At 42.3% G+C, this 27,255-nt stretch overlaps 1 protein-coding gene across 2 annotated transcripts in view; it reads right to left on the reverse strand.

Moving 5' to 3' along the window:
* Nucleotides 1-27,255, reverse strand: part of TUBGCP2 (tubulin gamma complex component 2) — a 66,754-nt gene that overhangs the window by 34,714 nt on the left and 4,785 nt on the right. Inside the window, exons 2-13 of one of the 2 annotated variants that reach the window (XM_073596922.1) lie at nucleotides 26,356-26,518; nucleotides 22,849-22,977; nucleotides 11,217-11,390; nucleotides 9,283-9,442; nucleotides 8,662-8,869; nucleotides 7,085-7,284; nucleotides 4,972-5,161; nucleotides 3,620-3,765; nucleotides 3,258-3,438; nucleotides 2,645-2,825; nucleotides 1,264-1,436; nucleotides 982-1,110 (exon numbers count right to left, since the gene is read on the reverse strand). In XM_073596922.1, coding sequence (XP_073453023.1) covers nucleotides 982-1,110; nucleotides 1,264-1,436; nucleotides 2,645-2,825; nucleotides 3,258-3,438; nucleotides 3,620-3,765; nucleotides 4,972-5,161; nucleotides 7,085-7,284; nucleotides 8,662-8,869; nucleotides 9,283-9,442; nucleotides 11,217-11,390; nucleotides 22,849-22,977; nucleotides 26,356-26,505 — 2,021 coding nt within the window. In that variant the 5' untranslated portion in view covers nucleotides 26,506-26,518. The remainder of the gene's footprint in view (nucleotides 1-981; nucleotides 1,111-1,263; nucleotides 1,437-2,644; nucleotides 2,826-3,257; nucleotides 3,439-3,619; nucleotides 3,766-4,971; nucleotides 5,162-7,084; nucleotides 7,285-8,661; nucleotides 8,870-9,282; nucleotides 9,443-11,216; nucleotides 11,391-22,848; nucleotides 22,978-26,355; nucleotides 26,519-27,255) is intronic. The other variant, XM_073596921.1, reaches the window with a different exon arrangement.

A 27,255-nucleotide genomic window follows, 5' to 3' on the forward strand; every position in this document is an offset into this window, starting at 1 on the left:
AATGGACTGTTTCTATAATCATATGAGGGGTCACAAGAGACACACACTGAGGAAAGACTGATTAAAGAAAAACATGTTCTTTTTTATGCTGTAAATGATCTTGCCAATAACACCAGTCAGTAAAAAGCAGATTTATACATAATGGAAATGAATCTGATCCATTGGATGATGAGGATCAATAACTTCTCCTTCAGTAATATCGTTCCTTCTCTTTATGAATATGTCAGTTGGTTTTTATATCAGTCTGATAAAGGAGTGGTTAAGACAGCTCTATACAAAATAGTACACCATTAATTTCTGCTAAATAAGTTATTTTATATTTGGATGCTTAAATTTGCACATGTGATGATTTTAGGGTACAGTGTCTTCTTTTTTCGAACTGTTACCCAACAGCACAAACCAACTGTCTGAAAGCAGAACTAACTGTGAAAGAAAATTTGCTAGCAGGTAGCTTTTTGGTAGAAGAGACTTTGGACTCAATTCACATTATCAATAACTTTTTCATTAGTCATGATAAAGTAAAACATAATTTTTCAGGTCAAATACTGTTTTTCGTTTGTTGCTATTGTCCGATTTTAATTTTTATTCAATACACAGACAAAAAAAAAAAAAAAAAAAAAAAAAACACAGGGGTACACATGGATTAAACTGAAAGTTGAAATTGTTGAAGAATACCCACCCATGCTAAAGATTTAAACCACAATGGTTTAAATCTTTAGCATTACATGTAACACAGTGCACAGAATAAGTTATAGTCACTGCTTTTAGATCTCCAACCTCAACTTACTATGTATTTATTTGAGACGGGTAGCATACAATTTTCACCTAAAACCAGTTCAGTGAACATTCAGCCATCTGGGAAATCATTTACTTTGCAAATATAATCTCTTCTTCTTTAGTAAATAAACCCCATGGTATTTTTTCTATGTAAATTTCCAACAGTATTTCTACTTTAACACTAATCTACAGTTATAGTCTTACCATTTAGCAGAATGCAGGGAAAACTGCTTAGCTGTCTTGTTGCTGATCCAAACATTGCACAACAGCCTCTCCACGTGTTTGCAGTAGAATAAATGGCGAAAAAGCATCTGGTAACGTGTCAGAGCCTTTCTGAAGATGAAAGAAATAAAAAGATACAAAACAGAGAATAAACTTTACAAGCATTTAATTTTGTTTCCATCATAGAAAAATGCAAGCGGGATATATAGAATGACGACATATTTTACTGCATTTTCTGGTTTGTGTAGTAAAGTTGTATCTTACCTGTTTATTATTAATGAAAGAGGCCACTTGACAATGTAATCAAAGGAAAAGGCCTCCAGCCCACTAAGTGCCAGCTCAGTGGGATCAGCATTAATCAAGGCTTTCTCTTGCCGGGTTTCAATTGCAAGGACACGAAGAAGCTGGGTGATCAGATCATGGGGCATCAGCTCAATCTAAAAACAGAAAGAAGCACATGCCATTCTTCACTTCTATTACAATTAAGTAGGAAGGATAAGTTATGTTACCAATACCCAAGAGGTTTTGAACAAGTATGTTAAAAGGTAAGACTTGTGCTTTGTCACTGGGCACGCCCTGGATAGACACACTTGGTTGTGTATTCTTGGTGAGGTGCTGATCTCTTCTCAGAGGTAAACACTTAAGTCTGCTGTAAATGAATAGAATTTCAGCTGGTTCAGCAGGGACTGGACGAATTTGGATGCATCTATGGCAGGCCGATTGATCTCTCAAACGACTTTTGTAGAACCAGCCTGTTTTTTTGCTTGATCAATGCTGATGGGTGTATTCTGACGGTATGGAGCTCTGCCCGCTGTCAAAATGCAATAGCTCCATTGGGAGGGATTCCTCCATCCACCTTGAATGTGTGGATGGGGGAATAGATCTATTTTTTTCATTCAATCAGAAAATTAATAATGTATGGCCTGCCTTAGCCTTGCAAAATTCTCCAAGCTATGCGAGTCATACATTGTTACATTGCTACACAACATCAGATAATTTGATTAATGGAACAATTTAATTTTGTGCATGTGTACCTATAGTCAACTTTAAAGTGTACTTGTTCTTTGTTCATTCAAGCAAAGCAACATGTTCACTTAAACACTACTCTGCACTCAACCACTTATATTCACTTTCTTTTCACCATTCTATTGCAGCTTTCACTCACTGGAGAAAGAAGAGGCCAGCACGAGTGTGAGAAAAGTACAGTATGGGTTCCCTAAAGCCCAATTCCAGTTAACATGTTTTTTGGATAGTGAGTGTAGGGGAGGGGTATTAGATTCTCTGTCAGGTTCCCTTCATCACTTGTGCTGGTGACGGTGGACACACAAAAAACACTTTTTTAGTAGAGTGGAGCACTGTTATAGCAAAGTTTATAACCTGAATGTATTTATTTGTTTGCCTTCCTGTGCGATCAGTCCCCAGCACTTGTTTCTTGTTGTGGTGTAAAAAGGAAATGTAGCTATCTCTAATGAGGTCATAAAGAGCAAAAACAGAACTTCCAATACTTTGCTACAAAAGAAAATGTGGGATGGAGTTGGGCTTTAAATATTTTAAAGTCATGTAGTGTGATAATAGCCCAAACTTCTGCCTTACTATTAACTGCCAGAACCTGATATGAAGCACTAAATGTGTTCTCTCTTGGTACCTTTAGGTCATCTTTGAAAGGGTCAGTGTTGGCAGTACTCATTCGTAAAGCCAGCTCCAATAGAGCCTCCAACCTGGTTGGTATTATATCTTCCACAGTTTTCCTTAACTCCTCCTCGGTCAGGTCCATGAAGTGCACAAAGAAGTCTCCTTGGTCCATGAGGAAGTAATGTTTAATGGACCTGAAAGGAAAAGAATGTAATGAATTAGAAATATATTATGGTATGGTCAGCTTCTCTGACTGAACTTCAACTGAACTGTCAACTATATTGCAACATGATTTTATATAGAAATTAGTCCAAAAAACATCTTGTAACTATCTCCTCTTTGTATAGGTTAAACTTTATTTTCACCATGTTAACATCATCATATTGAGATTAGTTATAGTCAGATTGCTAGTGATTCTTCATCCTTCTTGTTTGTGTTTATTAAATGGAGGAATATGGGTTTTTTTTTCTTAAAGAAACGAACCACAAATAGGTAGAAATTACTGGCAGAGGTAAAAACAGCTCAAAAGGTCCAGCATACCAATATAAAGTGCTAATAAAATACAAGATAAAGATGGAAATCTAAAAACTGATTTGAGTATGAATATTCTTCATATATTGTCCTACCGGAGATGTGCCACCAGCTCCTTCTCTTCCATTAAGAAGTCCAGCAGCACTTTGCTAGCATAGCTATAGGCCTTTTCAATCTGCTCCACATAGGCACGTTCTTTCAACGTGTACACAATCTCCTTGGCATCTGGGCACGTGACATCATGGCCACACTCTCTCACCACATTTAGGTATTTTCCTGGATGATAAAATCCGCAGAGAAAATATTACAATCTAAGAGTTGATTCAGAAAGCAATTTCTTAAGTGTGGGCAGAAAATGAAATCCAACAAATCACTGGCGGTGACAGGCAACAGTTTCACAATAAAGAATCAACAACATGCTTAGATTTAGCCACATTCCTGTATTTGTTCTTCTTACCCGTACTAAGAATCTTGTCTGCCACCTTCTGCAGGAAGGACGGGATCTGTTGTTGTACAATAGTATAGCGCTGATCCCAGTACTTGTCATTATAATCCTCCTGAATTTTCTCTTTCTGCAGCTCATGCTCCTCTACCATAAACTCACTGTGTCAAACACAAAGATTAGCAAAATATTGTGAATACAATATGACTGATTGCAGACATTTCTGGTTTTGTCTACAAACATTCATGAATATTAAAGAGTTAGTAAAGTCCAAAAAAAAAAAATTTGGGTCCCCAGGCTGTTCAAGTCATAATGTGCTAGTATGCACTGCAACAAACTTACCTTAAAACAAAGTCCTCCAGCGGCGTGCTGTCACTGCTTTCATCTTCACCCCATTTTCCGTCCAGGTTCGTGGGCTCCGACCGTTTTCATGGCCAGGCCACAATGACCTCACACCTTTGGTTGCAGCACAGCGCTCTCAATGGACGGCATACCCCAGCATGCCCTCCATTCAGAGCGCAGTACGCATGAGCTGGTGACGTCACCAGTATCTACAAATGTGAATATCTTATAAATGGTACAAATTTAGGAGATATTCACCATATCTACAGGTAAGCTTTATTATAGGCTTACCTGTAGGTACAAATCATAAAATGGACTTTACTACTGCTTTAAAACAGAAAGAAAAAAAAGAAAGGCCCTTTAGCCCTGCCAGATTATCTATAAGCAGAGCCCATCTCTTCAGTTGGCTGGAGGGAGATAGGTGACTAATACATTTTCAAGTGTATCTCTTGCCACTCAAAGCTAAAACACACTTCCTATACAGCATAACTAGTGTTTGGACAAGCTAAATTTGGATCACAATAGACACTGGGGAATTTTTACAAAGCAGTGAATCTGACACTGACCGAACATTCACTGCAGATAAATCTTCCTGGTTCATGTGAATGTTTGGTAAAAGTCACATTCCGTGTTTAATAAATATGCCCCACTGTGCTAATTGAGGATTGCTTATTAACAATCTTAACTTTGACCATATGAACAGTTTATGCCTACTTCTGCTAAGCCCTGCATGTTCTTACCCCAGTCTGCCATTGAACAGCTTCCTTAAATAAGTGACACTAATTCAGACACTTTGCTTATCATGGAGTAATAACTTTTATCACACCACCTATCTCAGTCTGTTAAATCTTCCTTCTTTGGCAGCTTGACGATCATAGCACAATAAAATGTTAGGTGGTTGATAAAAGTCACACAATTGCTTTGGGAATCACATATGCTAAAGAGTAAAATATGACCATGATCAAATTCTACACTATTATTTACAGTCTCATAAAAAATGTAAAAAATGTAAACATTTCTCTTACCTGTAAGGGTCATTGATAATTCCTCTATAAATCCACCTCTCCAAGATTTCAAAGTATGGAGTGCTGGCTGCCTTAGTCAAATACAGACATAGCTCCTGGGCCTGGCTATCGCCTGTATAACCAAAGGTTCTATCATGCAGCAAACTGAGTGTGGCACCACCTAGACACTCTCCTTTATCCAATGAAGTGGCTGGCAGAAAAAAGAAAACACATTCAAACAATAAAGGTGATATAAACTAACAGGGAGTTTATTAAGCAAGTAAACAACTGGTGCACTTTTTATTCAGCAAAGGATGTGCAGCAAGTTGAGCAGGTGACCCCAGCATCCAAAACAGTTATTTCTATGGTAGAGGAGCTACAGCCCACTACCACAGTTTTCAATAAAAACATCCTTGGTATTGTTAAGCAGCGCTTTAACCACTTAGGGTATTCTTTTACATTTAAACTCATTCCTTACTTGTCAAATATACAGCAAAGTCTGGTGGCAGCCACTTCAACAATGAACACCTGAAGCCACCGCTTGTTCCCTTTCTGGATTTTGTGCAGCTTGCTACCCAGCATGCACATCCAGGTCCCGCGCTTGCGCTGTAAGTGCACTGCACGGTGCACACTGTTGCTGATATGTTGCCATAGCAATGGCAGCTTTGGCAGAAGTTCCTGCCCTGTTATGGCAACTTAACAACAGGGAACTCCTCCTATAACCACATCATATCACAAGCTGAGGATGCCCAAAGACTCATGAAATTGGTGACGATGATCTACTAGGAGTCTACAGGGCCAAGAATGTGACATCAATCGCCTAGGTGGCTGCAAGCAGAGGTGGCGGTAAAATTGACAAAAAAAAGCGACTAATAAAAACAACATGCATGCAAATAAGGACTGGTCAGAGGCATGTTTTCTATTGAAGCAAGACTCATTTTGAGAAGCAGGGGGCGGTGGTTGAAAACCAACATGCAATCTCATAATACATTTGTCTCATAGTCAATGAGATTTTATTGCTGTACATCAAAACTGAAATACACCCCCCCCCCCCACAAGACTATTGTACTTTTATTAAAAATGAAAACTATACTCTAACTAACCTTTTTTTATATCATTTTCACTTTTTATTATTATTTAACTAGTTCAGCCACATTGGTTTATGATAAAATGTAAAGGGTTTATTGGTTATTTATTTTCGTTCAGATAGCACTCTAGGCTGACCATATAAATTCAAATCTATTGCAACATCCTGCACATGTCCATTTTCAATATGAAAATATTTCTCTTCCTAAACAGCTATTTGAGGAAAGGGCAGAAATCTGTGGCAGTTTTCAATATGGAAAACTGCCATATTCCCACTGTTAATTAGGTGCACACCAGTGCTAGTTTCTATTTCACTCTTAAATAGGAACTGATGCAGGTAGCTCAGAAAGACCTGAGACAGGTCTACCTGCTTAGTTAATGTGGTGCACGCAAGTTATGACAGTTGGTTCACTTATGAAGCTTGGTTAATTTCCTGGTATGAAACTTTTATTGGCCTATGGAAATAAAACACCCAAAGAATGGTGCAAAGAAAATCTTCTGCATCAGATGCAGATTTTTTTCCTGCATGTCTTATTCCCAACAGGTATGACTTTGTCATATGGAATGTGAGCTGTCAGTAGACAGATCACATCCCTCTCTGCCTGTGCAGTGATTACATTATACAAGCAGAGCCTGAGCATTTGTTAACCTCCTCCTCCTCCCTCGTGCTCTGAACTGAGCAGGAGGTGTGGAGGGGCAGACAGATCAGAGTATGCAGCTCCAGCTCTCCGTTCTTTGTGCTGCATTTGTCACAGCAGAACAGAGAATTTGAGCATTTTTGTTAATTAGGAGCAGGATCTGCTCCATTTTTATGTATGCTCGCTCAACTCTTTGCCAATTAAACCCAAAATGTACATAATGCCCATAAGCAAAGATAAAGTTAAAACAAGGAAGAGCTTTATTATGTCCAAATGGCATTTTCCGATGTGAACCCAACATATACTTTAAGGTGCTTACAAATACTTTAAGGTGCTTACAAGGACAAGGCAAGCTCTTATTTGTTTATGTAATGAGAGCTACAGAGGTTCTTACGATTGTAAGAACTTACCAAGAGACGCCAATACCTCCATTGTCCTGAGAGTAGGCTGGATATAAAACCACAGTTTTTGCAAGGAGAGCAGGCCCTGGCGTTGCAAGTGCTCCAGCTGAGTAATAAGTATCATGTATTCCTTCACTAGCGTCCGCATTGCAGCACTTAGAGCGTGGTTAACCTGACCATATTCAAAAGAAGTTTTTTCTTCAATAAATCTGTGGGAAGTAGCAGAGATGTGGACTGTAATAGCGGTGCAATAGCTACTAGCACATGCAGAGTCGACAAAAAAAAATTATAAATGTAGAATTCAGACATCAATAAGCCCAGCACAAGGCCTCATTCGCATAGATGCTGGGGTCCATGCACCATAAGTTAACCATTTGTTTATGCGGCTGGAGCTGCCAGGTGCTGTGTGCAGGCAGCCTATGTAAGTCTATGGGGAGGCAGAAGCTGTACAGACACAATCACTCGTCCTAATGTGACAGGCACGCGGGTGCCAGTGGGTGGCTCTGAACTCAGACAGTGTGCATACAACAGCTGCATCCCCATAGACTTATATGGTCGGCCTGCACACAGCACCTGACAGCTCCAGCTGCATAAACAAGTGGACAATTCACAGTGTATGGGCCTCAGCGCCCACATCAATGAGGCCCAATAGTGATCAGGAGCCTTTCTGAACATGTTTCTCTTTTCAATCTAATCATGTAATTATATGTCCATTATAACAAAGAAAGCCTAAAATATTAGGCACCAGTTGTCCTTTGTGTTGGCACATTAAATATTTGGCTCCAATGATTCATTCACCACAGAATAATTTATTAGCCAATTTCAGTGAATTACATTCATTAAGTGCAAGTTACACTTATCCTCTTCCGCCACCCTCCTATACCATTATTAAGAGTTTTTTTGTTTAGTTTTTTTTGGGAGTGGGTATGTACTCCTGACAGGTGTTTACCCTCCTCCTTCCCTGTCCGCAACCCCCTGGGACACGTCAAAGGGCCCAGAAGGCTGCAGCAGGACCAGTCTGAAATCGCAGAATGCCTCGTGCATACGCAGTGTGTAGCTGGCTGTGAAACAGATGGCTTTCCATAGTCAAGATGGTGCCAGAGACTCGAAGACCGGTGCCCGGGTGATGACAGCACTGGATACCTGGGCTGATGGGTGTCTGTTTATCAAAAGTAAGCAGCTACAGTATTTGTAGCTGCTGACCTTTAATATTTTTTACAAATGTAAAAAAAAATATTTTCTATACAGCAACATAATGTTTGAAGCTGAGCTCCAGGAAAACATTTAAATACACAGATAAAATACATATGGCAGCTCGTCTAGCAAAGGAGGGGACTGATCTTTCAGTTTCCCTTTCACTTACAGATCACCTCTTCGCTGCCACACTGGACAGTGAAATAAAAAGCAAGCACAGTCTCCACAGGAAAATTCAATATGGATATTTTTAACCTGATTTTAGAAGTATTACCATACCTTAATGTACTACTAGGCATGCAACTAACCTTTTCATTTTATCAATTCTAAGCAAAAAGCCTACATAATCCCAACTATTTTTTGCATTGGCTTGTATGAGAATGATTTCGTACCTGGTAACAGTGGAATAGCTGGCAGCTACTGGCAGAATTCTGTTCACCAATTCCCTTACAGACATGTCCAGGTTTGGATCTACTAAAAAAGAGCGTGTCTGACGTCCCACCAGTGGTTGTGCAGTAATATATCGCCCATCAACTCCAATCAGGATGTAAAGCAGGTCTTCTACGATAACTGCCTCTTGAGTGGGGAGGGGAAGTGTCCCTGTGCATTGAAAGATATTTTTTTTAGAGATATTGCTGAAGCCAAAGAGAACGGTAACTATTCTTTAACAAAACAAGCAAGCAGTGAGTTTGTGGGCTACGTCTGCAAGAGAGAAGACGATTTCTCAATTTCCACACTTCAGAAATAATCACAATCACTGGCAACAGGTTGTGAACCCAGAATAGAACACATTACACAAAATAATGTTTGGTGGACGAAGACATATTATACTCTACCTCTTTCACCTTCTATCAAGAGTTTCCATATTGGTTAGCAGGGTATTCCATATTGGTTTCAATAGAACTTCACGAGTAATGTCTGCTGAACTGCATTCTCCAAGTATGAGATGGAAGATATAGAAAAAAACTCTCAAGAGCAGCAAAAGTGCAATTATGAAACACATACAAACATACCTATTGGCACCGTGACATCTGTACTTATATTGGAGAGAGAAGGAAAGTCTCCTATCAGTGCTGGCCTCTCGTAAACCCAAGATGGGAACACAGGGATTGGCTGTCCCACATTCTTCTTGTTCAGCTTGTCTCTAAGATGTTTCCGTAGAACTTCCACTGGCTGATGAACAGACAAAAGGAGCAAAGACAAAAAGTTAAACACCACCATTTAAATTGGACAACATTTGTGGCATTGAACATTACTACAAAATATGAAATAGAGGTCGACCGATATGGGTTTTTCTCTGGGCGATGCTGATATTTAGAAATCGCGGTGGCCGATGGCCGATATGTGATGCCGATTTTTTTGGGCCGATATATTAGGCCGATTTTTTTTTTTTTCCCCCTTCATCTCATAAAATCTAACAGTTAGACCCCTTTCACACTGGGACGTTTTTTTTTAGGCGCTTTTGGGCTAAAAATAGAGCCTGTAAAGTGCCTGTAAAACGGCTCCCCTGCAGTCTCAGTGTGATATCCCGAGTGCTTGCACACTGAGGCGATGCGCTGGCAGGATGTTAAAAGAAAGTCCTGCAAGCGGCATCTTTGGAGCGGTGTATACCTCTCCTCCACCACTCCTGCCCATTGAAATGAATGCGCACCGCTGCCAAAGCGCCTGCAAAGCGTTTCGGCAGCAGCACTTCAGGAGTGCATTTAACCCCTTCCTCGGCCGCTAGCTGGGTTATAAGCGCCCCACTAGCAGCCGAATAGCGCCGCTAAAATGACGGTAAAGCGCAGCTAAAGCTAACAGCGTTTTACCGTCAACGCCTGCCCGCTCCAGTGTGTAAATAGCCTTAAGTAATAAGTGATACAGAAATTTTTTTACATTTAAACATTTATTGAACAAAACAAACCTCCAATCAGTTCACTTGTATGTATAATTTAGATAAAAAAAAAAAATAACTATATCTTAAATATTAAATACACAAAAACAGGTAATCAAAACTTTTGGACGAAAAAAAATGGGCTAACTTTACTGCTTATTTTTTTTTTTTTTTTTTTAATTAGTGTATTTTTTTAAAAAAAAATTGCGTTTGAAAGACCGCTGCGCAAATACCGTGTGACATAAAATATTGCAACAACCGCTATTTTATTCCCTAGGGTCTCTGCTTAAAAAAATATATATAATGTTTGGGGGTTCTAAGTGATTTTCTAGCAGAAAATACAGGATTTTTACTTGTAAGCAACAAATGTCAAAAAAGATTTAGGGCTCTTTCACACGGGGTGGATCAGTGATGATCCGCCCCGTGAACACCCGCTGGCTCAGCGGGGATCGCTCCGCCGATCCCCGCTGAGCAGAAAGATGACAGGTCCATCGCTGCACGCTGTGCAGCTACGGACCTGTCAGAGCGCCGCTCTCCCCTATGGGGGATCGGATGATGACGGACCGTAGTGTCCGTCGTCACCCGATCCGATCCGAAAACGGATGGAAAAGTAGGTTTTTCCTCCGTTACACTTTTCGGATCGGAGCGGCGTCGGATGTCAGCGGACATGTCACCGCTGACATCCGACGCTCCATAGGGATACATGTATGTCCGTTTTTCATCCGAAAACGGAAGGATGAAAAACGGACATACGGATCCCCCGTGTGAAAGAGCCCTAAGTCTTTAAATGGTTAAACTGAGAAATTCTAGACACGGAGTTCAGTCTATTGATAAAAGAACCCGAAGAGATACAAATGTATCTTCTTATCAGACTTGGCAGGCTGCCCAGAGGGGGAGAGAAGATAACTTCAGACAACTTGCAATTGACTTCTATTACAGAAGTCATTTGCAAGTCCCGCTGAAGTTATAATCGGCTTTTTTTATCAGCACAATCGGCCGATGCCGATTAAGTAAAAGAAGCCAAATATCGGCCGATATATCGGTCGACCTCTAATATGAAACACAATATTTCACCTGTGGGCCACTTGTGGTTGAAGCAGTTACATTCCCCAGTTGCCTCCGTAGTTCCTCCAACTCCTGCATGGAGATCTTGGATGTGCTGGGGGGGATAGGAACAGTGCTAGAACCTGCACTACTGGTTGTCAGCTCAGCTCTGTCTTTAGCATTCTGTTGCAGATACTGAAGTGTCTTTAAAAAAAACAATAATGAAGACAAGTGTTACTTTCTTGGAAATTAATAATGCACAAAGGCAGAATTTCTGCCACAGATACGTCACGCATCTGAGGCATCATGAAGCCTCTATTGGAATCCAGATATTATAAGAGGAGTTAACATTATTTTAACATACAACTTAAAAGGCTGAACAGTTTGTAAGCATCAATTACCACAAAGTAGTGCAGCAAATTACAAATATGGGGGTAGGTCTAGTGCTGTACTTAGTAGTGTGTCAAAAACCAGTACAGAACATCTCATTAGCAGCATAGGGCAAATGGGAAGGTTGAACCACCACCATTTAAAATAGACCACATATTGTGGCAAGTTTTGACATACAACAGAACATGTAAAAGTATCCACTCCAAATATTGTTCACACCAAACCATAACTCCAAAAAAGTGGTGAACAAATCCAGAGAAAAGTTAGTCATTCATAAATGAGACTCACGACACATAACTTTTTTTTGAAAGTCATCTCAATGAAATGTCCCACTCAGTGCAACCCTGGAGACAGTTCTTTTTTTAAGTGGTCTACCTTATGTTGGCAAGACATACCATGGGGAAAATGTATTATCTGATCCCCTGCAGATTTTATAAGTTGCTCACTTACAAAGAAATGAAAATGTCTATAACTTTTATCATAGGTGTATTTTACAGAATATCAACCAAAAAGCCAGAAAAAACTCATGATACAAATGTTATAAATTGAGTGGCAGTTCAGTAAGTAAAATAAGTATTTGATGCCCAAGCAAAACATGACTTAGTACTTGGTGGGGAAACCCTTGTTGGCAAGCACAGAGGTAAGACGTTTCTTGTAGTTGGTTACCAGGTTTGCACACATCTCAGGAGGGATTTTGGTCCACTATTCTTTACAGAGCTTCTCTAAATCCTTAAGGTTTCTTGGCTGTTTGGCAATTCGAAGTTTCGGCCCCCTCCATAGATTTTCTATAAGATTAGGGTCTGGAGACTGGCTAGACCACTCCATGACCTTAACCACTTCAATACAGGGCACTTACACACCTTCCTGCCCAGACGAATTTTCAGCTTTCAGCGCTCTCACATTTTGAATGACAATTGCGCGATCATGCGACGCTGTACCCAAACAAAAATGTTAATTCCCCCCCACAAATAGAGCTTTCTTTTGGTAGTATTTGATCACCGCTGGGGTTATTTTTGCACTAGAAATAAAAAACGAAAGAAAATTGTGAACAAAAAAAAAAAAAGTTTCTTTATAGTACATCATGGGACACAGAGCCTTAAGTAATTACTTAATGGGATAGGCCACCTTCAGGTGATGGACAATGGTTATACCCAATCCAGGAAGTGCACTCCCTATATAACCCCTCCTCCTTCAAGGAGCACACCAGTTTTTTCGCCAGTGTCTAAGGTGTTGGTCACGAATGAAGATGTGCTCTGAGGAGGTCCAGGAGGGATCCATGCTGGATTTAAATAGCCTCCATAGACCATATCCATTCAAAGTGCCACTGAGGCCTAAAAGGATGGTACCTGGGGCCTTGTATCCGAAGCACGAGGTTTTTGCCTGTAACGCCTCTCTTTGTAGGGCTGGACCCCAGGAATCCAGTGCTTTGGTCTTGCTACATTACCTAGCTTTCCTGGTGGGGCGATTTACAAGTCCAAGGGTGTTGGAACCCCGATATCTAGGGACCCGGTCCTTGAAAGTTTGCTAAACGCAGCCCGCTGTGATGGGTGAAGGTTGGATTGTCTGTTAATTCAGCAAATCCTGCGACGGGGATAAGGTAAGGGAAGAAACTTAGGTATTAAAAACACCTATGTATTCTTCCATTAGGGAAAAAATTTAGTCATGCCTTAATTCTCCACTAGAGGGAGTCTATGCACATACCTTACCCTGTTGTCTTCACTGTAAAGCTCAGTCTGTGTGTGGTCGCAGCAGCATGTGCAGGGAGATTTTTATCAAGGCAAAAGAAATCTGCAAAATGTTTTTTCTCCCCCTGAACCTCCCCTCGTATTGGGTCTGTGGACCTAAAAACGCCGCACACAAGCGCGGGAACATTTTAAAAATGAAAAAGGGGAAGAGAAATTCTCCAAAAAATGGAAAGCACCAGCAGTTGACGCTGCGATTTCCAGTGTGAATAAAGGCCTAACTTGTCCTGTAGACAATGCACAAATACTTAAGGATCCAACAGATAAAAAGTTGGAATCCCTGTTAAAATCTACTTTTTCCTTGGCAGGTGCCATTACTCAGCCTGCAGTTGCTGCAATAGGCGTCTGTCAATCACTAAAGGACCAACTTAAACAGGCCCTTAGAGAGACTACTGCACAACAAGCTCGGGAATTGGCTGAACTACCAAAAGCATTATGCTTTGCCATAGATTCTATCCACCAGGCGTCCTGCCTTACGCTTATGCTTGTGCATAAGCCTAGAATCCTGTGGTTAAAAAATTGGTCAGCTGAAGCACCATGTAAAAACCTCCTAACTGGGTTCCCTTTTCATGGGGAGCGACTATTTGGAGAAGACTTGGACAAATATATCCAAACAAATTCTAGTGGGAAAAGTACTCTTTTGCCAGTCAAAAGAAAGTATAAAACGCCCTTCATTTAAACAGGCTCTTTCCCCTGTGCCAGGGGCTTCCGCCTCCAGGCAGTGGCGACGGCCTCCGCCGTCAGACTCTAGAGACTCAAAAGAAGTCCTGGGGTCGGAAACCTGCAAAGCAGAATACTAAAGCCTCATCATGAAGAGGCAACCCCCCCTCACCAAGGTAGGGGGAAGACTTCTGCAGTTTTCAGAAGTCTGGAAAGAGGAAATTCAGGACAGATGGGTCATCTCCACTGTAACGCTGGGGTACAGGCTAGAATTTCGGGAATTTTCACCGTCTCGCTTCCTGAGGTCAAGTGTTCCCAAAGATCCAGAGAAAAGACAATCTCTGTTTCAGGCACTAGACCGATTAATATCTCAAGGGGTGATCATAGATCCCCACAAAAAAAGCAAGGTCTGGGGTTTTATTCAAATCTTTTTATGGTACCAAAACCAAATGGAGATGTCAGACCCATTCTAGATCTAAAAAATCTAAATCAGTTCCTGAAGATCCGCTCCTTTCACATGGAGACAATCAGGTCAGTAGGTTCTATCCTTCTAGGAGAACTTCTGGCATCGATCAACATCAGGGATGCATACCTGCATATCCCTATATTTCCCGCTCATAGCAAAAGTTTCTGCGGTTCAAGTTAGAACAGCCGCATTTTCAGTTTGTAGCCCTGCCCTTCGGGCTAGCCACAGCACCCCGGGTGTTCACAAAAGTGCTGGCTCCACCTCTAGCCAGGTTAAGGGCACAGGGCATAACAGTCGTAGCGTGCCTAGACGATCTATTACTAATAGATCAGTCGGTGGCTCGTTTGGAGCAAAGCGTACACACTACAACCAATTATCTGGAAAGTTTGGGTTGGATTTTCAACCTAAAGAATTCTTCCTTAATACCGCTAAAAAGGCTGGAGTACCTGGGTCTGATCATAGACACAGCCCAGGAAAAGGTATTCTTGCATCAGGCAAAAATCAACTCCATAAGGAGAGCTGGTGTGGATGGTCAGGTCAAAAGGCGATCCCCTCCATTCGCCTTTGCATTAAGGTTGCTAGGAACCATGGTGGCTTCATTCGAAGCAGTTCCCTATGCCCAGTTTCATTCAAGAATGTTGCAAAACAGTATCCTGTCTGCTTGGAACAAAACAATTCAAGCTTTAGACTTGCCAATGCGGCTGTCCCCAAGAGTGTCCCAAAGCCTCACTTGGTGGTTACTAACCCAGAATCTGTTGAAAGGAAAATCCTTCAGACCAGTCATCTGGAAAGTGGTAACGACGGATGCCAGCCTTTCAGGCTGGGGAGCAGTACTAGAAAAGACAACTGTCCAGGGACAGTGGTCAAGAATCGAAAGAACCTTGCCCATCAATATCCTAGAGATCCCGGCAGTGCATCTGGCTCTAAAGACCTAGACTTTCAGGTTACGTGATTGTCCTGTCAGGATCCAATCCGACAATGCCACAGCTGTGGCCCATATCAATCACCAAGGGGGCACCAAGAGTTTCTCAGCGCAGAGAGAGGTGAACCATATTCTAACTTGGGCAGAAAGGAATGTTCTGTGCCTATCGGCAGTCTTCATTCCGGGAGTAGAGAATTGGCAGATGGACTACTTGAGTCACCAGCAGTTATTCCCAGGGGAATGGTCTCTTCACCCCAACATATTTCGGGCTGTTTGCCAAAGATGGGGGACTCCGGACGTAGATCTTCTAGCGTCCAGGTTCAACATGAAGTTAGTCAACTTTGTGGCCAGAACAAGGGATCCATTCGCATGCAGAACGGATGCGTTGGTGACACCGTGGGATCAGTTCTCACTGATCTATGCATTCCCCTCTATTCAGTTGCTGTCTCGACTTCTTTGCAGGATCAAGCTGGAAAGAAAGCCGGTAATTCTGGTGGCACCAGCATGGCCCAGAAGGTCATGGTATGCAGAAATCGTAAAGATGGCAGTGGAGGGTCCACTACGGCCAGATCTGCTCTCTCAGGGACTGATATTCCATCCATCCTTAGTGTCTCTAATTTTAATGGCTTGACTATTGAAACCCACATTCTGAAGAAACGTGGGCTCTCCGGGTCAGTTATCTCTACCCTGATTAATGCAAGGAAGCCAGCTTCCAGAACTATATATTATAGGGTCTGGAGGGCTTATGTTTCCTGGTGTGAATCCAAGGGTTGGCACCCTCGGAGATATACCATAGGCAGAATTCTTGCCTTTTTACAATTAGGGGTAGAAATGAAATTGGCCTTGAGTACTATTAAAGGCCAAGTCTCAGCTTTATCGTACTTATTTCAAAGACCACTTGCTACACATTCTTTAGTCCGGGGTTTTTATGCAAGGGGTAACGCGGCTTAATCCGCCCGTCAAACCTTCCTTGAACCCTTGGGACTTGAACTTAGTTTTGTCTGTGTTTCAAAAACAGCCATTTGAACCAATACAACACATTCCCTTAGTCCTTCTGACAAGGAATTTGGTATTTTTGGTTGCTATATCCTCAGCAAGGAGGGTTTCGGAATTGGCTGCTCTTTCTTGTAAAGAGCCATATTTGATTTTTCATGAGGACAGAGTGGTGTTGCGCCCTCGTCCAGGTTTTTTTTACCAAAAGTGGTCTCAGGTTTCGACCTGAACCAAGATATTGTCCACCCATGATTTTTTCCAAAACCATGTTCCAGGGAAGAAAAGGTCACTACATTGTCTTGATGTGGTGAGAGCAGTGAAGATCTATTTAAAGGCAACTGCTCAGATTTGTAAGACTGATGTCTTATTTATTCTGCCAGAGGGTCCTAAGAAAGGACAGGCAGCTTCGAAATCCACTGTCGCTAAGTGGATTCGGCAAGTGATAATTCAAACTTATGATTTCAGGGGTAAGATTCCCGCTTTTCAAGTTAAGGCGCACTCTACCAGGGCAGTTAGTGCTTCTTGGGCAGTGCGTCATCAGGCCTCCATGGCTCAGATCTGTAAAGCCGCAACTTGGGTCTTCAGTGCATATATTCACAAAATTTTATCAGCTGGATGTAAGGAGGTATGAGGATATCGCCTTTGGGCGCAGTGTGCTGCAGGCAGCAGTATAGGTCCTCAAGTCTGGGGGTACCCTCAGGGTTGTGTCTCCCTCCCCTCAAGTAGCATTTCTATGGGGCGTCCCATTAAGTAATTACTTAACCCTTTCATGACTAAGCCTATTTTTGAAATTTGGTGTTTACAAGTTAAAATCCATATTTTTTGCTAGAAAATTACTTAGAACCCCCAAACATTATATATATTTTTTTAGCAGAGAATCTAGAGAATAAAATGGAGGTTGTTGCAATATTTTATATCACACGGTATTTGTGCAGCGGTGTTTTAAAACGCAAATTTTTGGAAAAGGGACACTTCTATGAATTTTAAAAAATCCAAACAGTAAAGTTACCCCAATTTTTTTGTATAATGTGAAAGATGATGTTACGCCGAGTAAATAGATACCAAACATGTCACGCTTTATAATTGCACGCACTCGTGGAATGGCGACAAACTATGGTAGCTATGAATTTCCATAGGCGACGCTTTACAGAGGAGGTCTAGTACTAGAATTATTGCTCTCACTCTGACGATCGCGGCGATACCTCACATGTGTGATTTGAACACCATTTACATATGCGAGACTTCCATATGCGTTTTCTTCGCTGCGCGAGCTCGCGGGGACGGGGGCGCTTTAAAAAATTTTTTTTATTTATTTTATTCATTTTTAGACTTATAAATTGTGTTTTAAAAAAAAAATTTTTTTTTAACTTTTATTGCTGTCAAAAGGAATGTAAACATCCCTTGTGACAGTAATAGGTGGTGACAGGTACTCTTTATGGAGGGATCGGGGGTCTAAAAGACCCCCGATCCCTCCTCTGCACTTCAAAGTATTCAGATCAGAAAACGGCGATTCTGAATACTGTGTATTTTTTTAAATTCGGCGCCATTGGCAGCCGAGTAAACGGGAAGTGACGTCATGACGTTGCTTCAGCGTTTACATTGAGAAGGCTGGAACGAAGCCGCCCACAGCTTCGTTCCAGCCCGCCCACAGCCGCCGGAGGCAGCCGATTGGACACCGGGCCTCCCGATCGCACGGGAGGCCTGGTAAGAGCGGCGGGAGGGGGCGGGATCTTTTAGCCGCATCGGTTGTTATATACGGGTAGCCGATCGCCCGCTCGAAACAATGGTACAGGGATGATGCCTGCAGCTGCGGGCATCATCCCGGTATAACCCCCGAAAGCCGAGTACGCACATATGCGTACGGTCGGCGGGAAGGGGTTAAGGCTCTGTGTCCCATGATGTACGATAAAGAAAATAGGATTTTTATAAGAGCTTACCTGTAAAATCCTTTTCTTGGAGTACATCATGGGACACAGAGGTCCCTTCCCTCTTTTTTGGGATTTAAGTATATTGCTTTGCTACAAAAACTGATGTGCTCCTGGAAGGAAAAGGGGAGGAGGGGTTATATAGGGAGTGAACTTCCTGAATTGGGTATAACCAGTGTCCATCACCTGAAGGTGGCCTATAACCCATTAAGTAATTACTTAAGGTTCTGTGTCCCATGATGTACTCCAAGCTGTAAGCTGTTATAAAAATCCTATTTTTCTCCTTTACTGATGGGCACCGATGAGGCTGCACTGACGAGCACCGATGAGGCAGTACTGTTTGGCACTGATGAGGTGGCACTTATATGCAGCATAGATGAAGCTACACATCTTGGTTTTGTGAAACGCGTTGACCTCACTCCGTCCGGAAGTCACGCCCGCTGTCATCCCCCGTTGGGGCTAGCCGGCTCACTCATCGAGGGAGCGTTCCGACCTGCTGTTCGGAACAACCGTGTAGGAGGAAATAGGTGCACCTAGATGGCTGGCCATCCACCCACTTGAGGAGTGCCCTCTAGAGTGCGGAGATCCCGCAGGAAGTGTCCGGTACCATGTGCAGTGGCAAGTGGTGCAGATCACAGCACAGGTGACATTACACTTCAGCAGTATCTGTGGACTCCCATACAGGACCCGGAAGTGGTAACGTACTTGACCACTTTTATTGCATGTCTCTGCTCATCATACAATATGCCAGCCACTGTCCCATTTACCGTACTAGTACTTACCTGGTCATATCCAGAGTACCATCTCGCTCATTGAAGCATCTTGTTATACACATCCTTGGACTTTTTGCTACTCCAGCTCCACCTCAATATATCCATGGCCACATATTCCCCATCTACATGTTGATTGGTGTCTGACATCAGGGCTCACACCAGCGCCCCACTCCACGGCTTCCAACTCTCTCTTCTGCCCTACCCCATTCTCTTTTCCCACTCATTCTTCACCTCGCCTCTTCCCCCCTTCTTCCCCTCCCCCCCATCAACCCTGGTTTGAGCCACCCCCCCGGGGGGATTGATGTCTGCTTTGCAACCTCACTCAGCATAGCTGAACACTCCTCATTGTAGTAGGTTGCGCAGACATCAATTTCCTAGACGTCCGGACGTTTTGTTTGTTTGTTAGTTTTTGATTATATGTTTTATGTCCCCCCTGTCTGTGCAGTTGTGTTGATCGGTTCCATGTTACCGATCAATTTTTATCAGGGCTATGTAACTATCGGTTTATGCTCTCTTATCTACATGTATTATATTTTTGTACCACAATAAACACTTGTTTGAATACATATACATTTAGTCAGATTGCCTTTCCTTTGAGCCCCACTTTCTCTTGGTCCCCCTTCTGTTTGGGACAATTGTTGTTTACCACTGATAAGCAGCACTGATAGGTGGAACCGATATACAGCACTGATGGCCACTGATAGGTGGCACTGATCAGAGGTGCTGGCAAGCATCACTGATGGCACAGAGTGCCATCTCTAATGGGCAATGATTGCCATCCCTGGTGGGCTTTAGTGGGCTTACCTGGTGGTCATGGGTGGGCATCCTGGGGGGGCTGAACTGATAATTAATAATCTGTCAGTGCGAGTAGAGGAAAAGCCGACGTCTTTTCCTGTGTACACTGTGATCAGCTGTGATTAGACACAGCTGATCACGTGGTAAAGAGCCTCCGCCAGAGGTTCCCATCCAAGATTTTACAATACATGGCCCTGTCCAATGGCCCCTCAATGCAGCAAAGTCGGCCTGTACCTTTAGCAGAGAAACAGCCCTAAAGCATAATGTTTCCACCTCCATGCTTGACTGTAGGGATGGTGTTCTTAGGGTCATAATCAGAATTTTTCTTCCTCCAAACAAGGCGAGTTGAGTTAAAGTGATTGTAAAGTTCCGTTTAAAAAATAAATAACAAACATGTTAAACTTACCTGCTCTGTGCAGTTAGTTTTGCATAGAGCGCCCCGGATCCTCCTCTTCTCGTGGGTCCCTCTTTGCTGCTCCTGGCCCCTCCCTCCTATTGAGTGCCCCCTCAGCCAGCAGCTTCCTATGGGGGCACTGGAGCAGAGTCACAGCTCCCTGTGTTCATTCAGACATGGAGCCCCGACACGGCCACGCCCCCTCTCTTCCCTGATTGGCTGACTGAATTTGATTGACAGCTGCGGGAGCCAAAGGCAACGCTGCTGTGTTTCAGCCAATCAGGAGGAGTGTTTCCAGACGGCTTAGACATTCGTGGACATCGCTGGAGAAAGAGGGCCTCAGGTAAATAATAGAATGCATTAAGATAAAAAAAAGCCTTCTGCCTTTACAACTCCTTTAATGCCAAAGAGCTCAATTTTGGTCTCATTTGACCACAGCACTTTTTCCCAATCCTTCTCTGAATCATTTAGATGTTCATTGCCAAACTTTAGACAGCCCTGTACATGTGCCTTCTTGAGGAAGGGGACCTTGCGGGCACTGCAGGATTTCAATCCATGGTGGCGTATTGTGTTACCAATAGTTTGTTTGGTAACTGTGGTCCCAACTGCCTTAGTAGATCATTCACAAGCTCCTCCTGTGCAGTTCTGGGCTGATCCCTCACTTTTCTCATGATCATCCTTACCCAATGAGGCGAACTCTTGCATGGAGCTTCAGAGCGAGGGCGATTGATGGTTATTTTGTTTTTTTTCCCATTTGAGAATAATCGCGCCAACAGTTGTCTCCTTCTCACTGGTGGTCTTGTAGCCCATTCCAGCCTTGTGCAGGTCTACAATCTTGTCCCTGATGTCCATTGACAACTCTTTGATCTTGCCCATTATGGTGAGGTTTGAAAGGAAGAAAGATTCTGTGGACAGGTGCCTTTTATACACATAACAAGTTGTCATTAGGAGCACCTTCTTAAATTGACAGGACTAATCTGTGTACCACATGAGCACATACTGCAGCCAGTCTGTGGGAGCCAGAATTATTGTTAGTTGGTAGGGGATCAAATACTTATTTTACTCACTGAACTGCAACCCAATTTATAACATTTGTATCATGTATTTGTTTTTCTGGATTTTTGGTTGATATTCTGTCTCCATCATTAAAATACACCTATGATAACAATTATAGCCCCTTAATTTCTTTGTAAGTGGGCAAACTTACAAAATCTGCATCGGATCAAATAATTATACTCCCCACTGTAAACCCTATGGGGTTGATTTACCAAAACTGGAGAGTACAAAATCTGGTGCAGCTCTGCATAGAAACCAATTGGCTTCCTGGGGTTTTTGTCAAACAAGCTGAAGTTAGAAGCTGATTAGCTACCATTCACAGCTGCACCAGAATGTGCACTCTCCAGTTTTACTAAACCAACTCTACTATTTGAAGTTGTGTCTGTTTTGTCTGTTACTTTATACACTGTGACTTTTGGCTTTTTTCTTGTTCTGCTGGAACTCTCGTCTAAATAAAGAATGTTTGAAAATAAAATTATTTGCACCATCTTTTCTCTGTGGTTGATATTATTGTGCAAATGTCCTCCTCTTCTCGTGTTTTGAAGTAGAAGCTAGACACCACTAAAGATTCACGGGAACTACGCACACATGGAAAGCAGAATGGTGTAAACAGCATTAAAATAATGAAAAAATGGTAGTGAACCGCGCACCCTATTAACCAATGCAACATAAACAATAAAGTACAAAGAGTGCAATAACATGAATGACCACTAAAGGTCCCCAGTGAATTGGTTATGCAAATATATAATACAATTACATGAATAAACTATAAAGTGCTAATACACAAAAGTGCATAAGGCTACTTTCACACTGAGGCGTTTTGCAGGAGCTAAAGGGCCAACAATACGCCTGTAAAACGCCCCCCTGCAGCCCCAGCGTGAAATCTCGAGTGCTTTCACACTGGAGCGGTGCACTTGCAGGACGTTAGAAAAAGTCCTGCAAGCAGCATCTTTCGGGCAGTGCGGGAGCAGTGTATACACCGCTCCTCCACCGCCCCTGCCATTGAAATCAATAGCCACCATTGCCGAAGCACCTGAAAAGCAATTTGCGGGTGCTTTTACCCCTTTATTCGGCTGGTAGCGGGGGGGTAAAAGTGCCCCGCTAGCGGACGAAAAGCGCTGCTAAAATTAGCTGCTCTTTACCGCTAATGCCCACCCCCCCCGCGTGAAAGTAGCCTAAGAATTGCTACCTAATGTTTCCAGTGGGTGACAAATATAAAGTGCAGTGTCCAAAAAACTTAATAAAGATGTTGTTAAAGTGAAAAGTCAAAACTTTCATCCAGTGGTTTCCAGTGGTGCATATGATCTCATAGATCCAACAATCAAGTCACTCAAAGTCTTCTCCTCCAACACCAGCACACACCCTACTCACCAGATTTACATGACCCCCATTACAGGAGTCATATACAGCAGATGGGTACAAGGTTACTCCCGATGCTCGTCTCATAGCTCAGCGGTGAAGCCTCCAACATCAAATCGAGTCAACAGTCACCAGACATCAATAAGGGAATGTAAAGAAGGAACAATAAAATAATGTCTTGGCTTACCTCCTTGTCTTCTGTGAGCTTGGAAAGTAGGTACACCAACGGGTCCAGATTACGGGCATTCTTGGACTTTAACTCTTCATATTTCTTAAGGAAGTCTTCTGGTGTTCTTGAAAACTCAGCTATTTTCACCTAAATATTATATGTTGTATTAATCCAAAATATAAAGAAGGATTTCAAAATGTTCTTACAAAAAAAAAGTTGAGTACTCCATGTAGTACTTTTTTATTTGCATTAATACATTTTCATAACCTTAAAGTGAATGTAAAGTCTTGTGTTTTTTTAGTTAAAAATAATAAACATGTTATACTTACCTGTTCTGTGCAGTGGTTTTGCACAGAGCAGCCCAGATCCTCCTCTCAGGACCCTCTTTGGTGCTCCTGGCCCCTCCCTCCTGTTGCGTCCCCCCACAGCAAGCAGCTTGCTATGGGGGCACCCGAGCCGAGCCATTGCTCCCTGTGTCCAATCAGATACTGAGCCGTGGTCTGGACCCACCCCTTTCTCACCTAATTGACTAACTGACTTTGATTGACAGCAGCAGGAGCCAATTGCGGGCGGAGTCCTGGGCAGCCAAGACACTCCTGCAACATCGCTGGATCCAGAGGGACCTCAGGTAAGTATTAGAGGGCTGAGGGGGTCTGCTGCACACAGAAGGCTTTTTATTTTCATACAGTGGTTCTCAACTCCTGTCCTCAGGACCCACTAACAGATTTTAAAGTGGTTGTAAACCCTCCTCCATAAATTTAGCCCATAGCAATCCTCACTACAAACTGTTAAAATCACGATATTTCACCTTACTGGCTCCGTTTGCTTGTAATCTGTATTGTTGTTTCTGCTGACGTCACCGGCGCATGCGTATCTTTAACGCGATTAATGGCACGCTCTCTGTGCAGTCACTCCATAATGATGTGTGCCGTATCCTTCATATCCGCTCGTGGCACCATGCTGAGATCCCACGATATTAGTCACAGTAAACATTTCCTGATACACCCCCTGTGACCTTACATGTCACAGGGGGTGTAAACATTGGGACATCACGGCATCCTATCAAAACAACGGCACACTGCAGTGGGACATGTTGTCACAGTGATCCCAAAACGAAAGTGAGGCTTGGCTAAGAACCCCAGTGAGCATGTGCGAGATTATATATCAGAATAGCAGGAAGGGCGGATGTAAATTGCTAGACGGACTCGGAAGACAGCAGTTAAAATGGAGATGCCTTTTCCCAGGAAGAAGAATTTTTAAAACCACTGCAAAATGGTAAGAGACACAAGATTGGGGGTTATTATTAATGTGGAATGTGTTAGAATACATTGCTATACTATCTTATTTAAAAAAACGGCTTCATAAGGAGAGAGTTTACTTCCTCTTTAAGTATTACCTTGGGGAGATGCAGACTAGAATACAGCAGCAAATGATATCACCTGTGATGTATTTCAGTTATCTTGCAAACCTGGCCTGTTAGTGGGTCCTGAGGACAGGAGTTGAGAACCACTGTTTTAATAAATAGAATGCAAGTTAAAAAATTCCCAGGTGGATCATAAAAAAGGGTGAAAAAGTTAGGATTTTAGCGCCTTGTCACACCACAAAAAAAACGTCTTTCAGATCTATTCCAGATGCATTTCTGCATGCATGTTTTTCTATACGTTTTTCATGCATTTCCAGATGCTTTTTTTTTTTCACTGTACTGGGGTCTGGTGCATTTTTGATGCTTTTTACCACTTTCCAGTACAGTTCTGTGCAGGAAAAAAGCATGTTGTACTTTTTTTTTCTGGAACTGAATCGCACTGCACTTGTGTGAACTATGCCATTGCAACCCATATAACCTACTTTTAATAAGTTTTTGATGCAGATGTAAAGCACTGCATGTGTTGGGATTGGGCTCTCAAACTACAATACTAAAGCATTTGTGCTTTTCTCAAGGGTCATATGATTACATTTGGTCAATTATTTACCCAATGAGTTTGGATTCCATATGATGCCCTAAAGTCCAGCATATTATCTATGGTATGGCATCCCCTACTTTTTTCTGTATTGTGACTCTTGCTATTAAAGTAAGAAACAATATAATCATTATCGATCTCCACACAGTAGGGTCCTAAAAGAGTTAATACCAAGCTTAATACTTTAAGGCACCCATTTTAAAAAGACTCTGTCAGGGGGAAAAATAGTTGAAGGCAAAAATTGCAATCAGGTATAGATGGCACCTACAGCATCCTCCAACACCCCCATCATGGCCAAATGTCAGGCCTCTTGACAGGCAAAGGTTGGAGGCCAAAAAATCCTGGGGGAAGGCGATATAAATTATTTAACCCTTTTGCAAGCTGGGACTTTTTCTTTTTTTTGCACACATGTTTAACCACTTCAAATGACCCCTTCCTGCCCAGGCCCACAGCTTTCATAGCTGTCAAACTTTGAATGACAATTGCGCGGTCATGCAATGCTGTACCCAAACAAAATTTTTATAATTTTTTTTTGAGACAGATAGCGCTTTCTTTTGGTGGTATTTAATCACCACTGAGTTTTATATTTTTTGCTGAACAGATTAAAAAAGTTTTGAAAAAAAAAAAGTTTTTCTTATGCCACGTACACTTTTCGACAACAAAGGTCCAACGGTCTTTCCGACGGACTTTCTAAGGAACGGACTTGCCTACACATGATCACATCAAAGTCCGATGGATTTGTACGTGATGACGTACGACCGGACTAAAATAAGGAAGTTCATAGCCAGTAGCCAATAGCTGCCCTAGTGTTGGTTTTTGTCCGTCGGACTAGCATACGAAACGGATTTTTCGACCGTTCTCAAGTCCGTCGGAAAGATTTGAAGCATGTTCCAAATCTAAAGTCCGTTAGATTTTCAACCGAAAAAAGTCAGCTGAAGGTCCGATGAAGCCCACACACGGTCAAATTGTCCGCCGGACTCGGTCCATCGGACCAGTCCAGTCGAAAAGTCCACTCGTGTGTACACGCCATTAGTTTCACTGATGTGCACTGATATGCAGCCTTTATGGGCACCGATAGATGGCACTGACGGGCATCGCTGATGGGGCTGCACTGATAATCAATGCACTGATTATCAATACAGACCACCCCCGTCAGGTGAGCCACTCCTCTACTCACGCACTGTCAGCATGAGTTGAGGAATGCTGATAACTGGAACTTCCTATTTACACTGATTGGACACAGCTGATCACGTGGTAAAGAGCCTATATCATAGGCTCTTTACCGTGATCGAAGATGCGGTGTGTCTGGGCGACACACTGCACCACCGATCGCCGCACATAAGCGGCTTGTTCTGAAGGACGCCATATGACTTCCAGTCAGAAACAATGGAACCCCCACCCCGGCCGTCATTCTGCTATAGGCCGGGTGGGAAGGTGTTAAAAATGTTTTGCCTTTAGCTATGTTTTAACGTGACTATTTTTTTCGTTTTTTGAAGAACTCTCTATATTTTTGGGAGGTGGTTTCCCCATGTTAAATCAATATGGCATGAACCCAGTATATGATTACCTTGGCACTGTGGGCAGACACGCTTGTGGTGACATATGGGGTGCGATTCTTCTGCAGAAGGTCAATGTAAAGCTCCGCTCCCTCAGTTCCATGGACACGGAGCAGGCTGATTAGCTCATTCACATCGTGATGTATTCGGAATTCACTCATTGTGAAACATCTGCTGGTTTAGCAATGAAAGCACATACTTTAGAACAGACAAGAATTATCATGATTCATCCACACAATATAGGAATAAAATACTCTGCTGTATTTTCATTAATTCTAAAATGATTAATTGTTTATTTTCCTGCTTTCCTATTTTTAGGTAAAGCTGAACTCAACTCCAGTTTATTGCACCTCTGTATTTATTGATGGTTCCCCAAATATATATTTAAATGCAAGCTATGTACAGTAAGTGCCTGAATCTGACCTGGTATCAGCTTCCTACAATTTTTATTTAGAAGTTTGCCTGGAATTCAGATTTTAAATTAAAAAAAAAGTGTAATAAGAATAATTCTGGAAAGGATCAGAGATATTCATCATAGAGACCTTCAGCTTCAGTCCAAAGTTGCTCATACTCTATACCAGGGATATGCAATTAGCGGACCTCCAGTTGTTGCAGAACTACAAGTCCCATGAGGCATAGCAAGACTCTTACAGCCAAAAGCATGACACCCAGAGGCAGAGGCATGATTGGTAGTTTTGCTGGAGTCCACTAATTGCATATCCTTGCTCTATACAATCTTATTGTACATATCTTCTTTAGATCTACCATCAATAATGTAGTGCAAGGGCCTGCCTGGATACTAATTGAATGGATTGTTTAGGTATGTCCTTCTATTACATAGTTTTGGTAAATCTAAAGAAGATTGTATAGTGTATGGCCGACCTTAGAAGGCAATGAATATAGCTCTGGAA

This window comes from Aquarana catesbeiana, linkage group LG08 (assembly GCF_042186555.1).
Source record: "Aquarana catesbeiana isolate 2022-GZ linkage group LG08, ASM4218655v1, whole genome shotgun sequence".
In the NCBI taxonomy this organism is placed as follows: domain Eukaryota; kingdom Metazoa; phylum Chordata; class Amphibia; order Anura; family Ranidae; genus Aquarana; species Aquarana catesbeiana.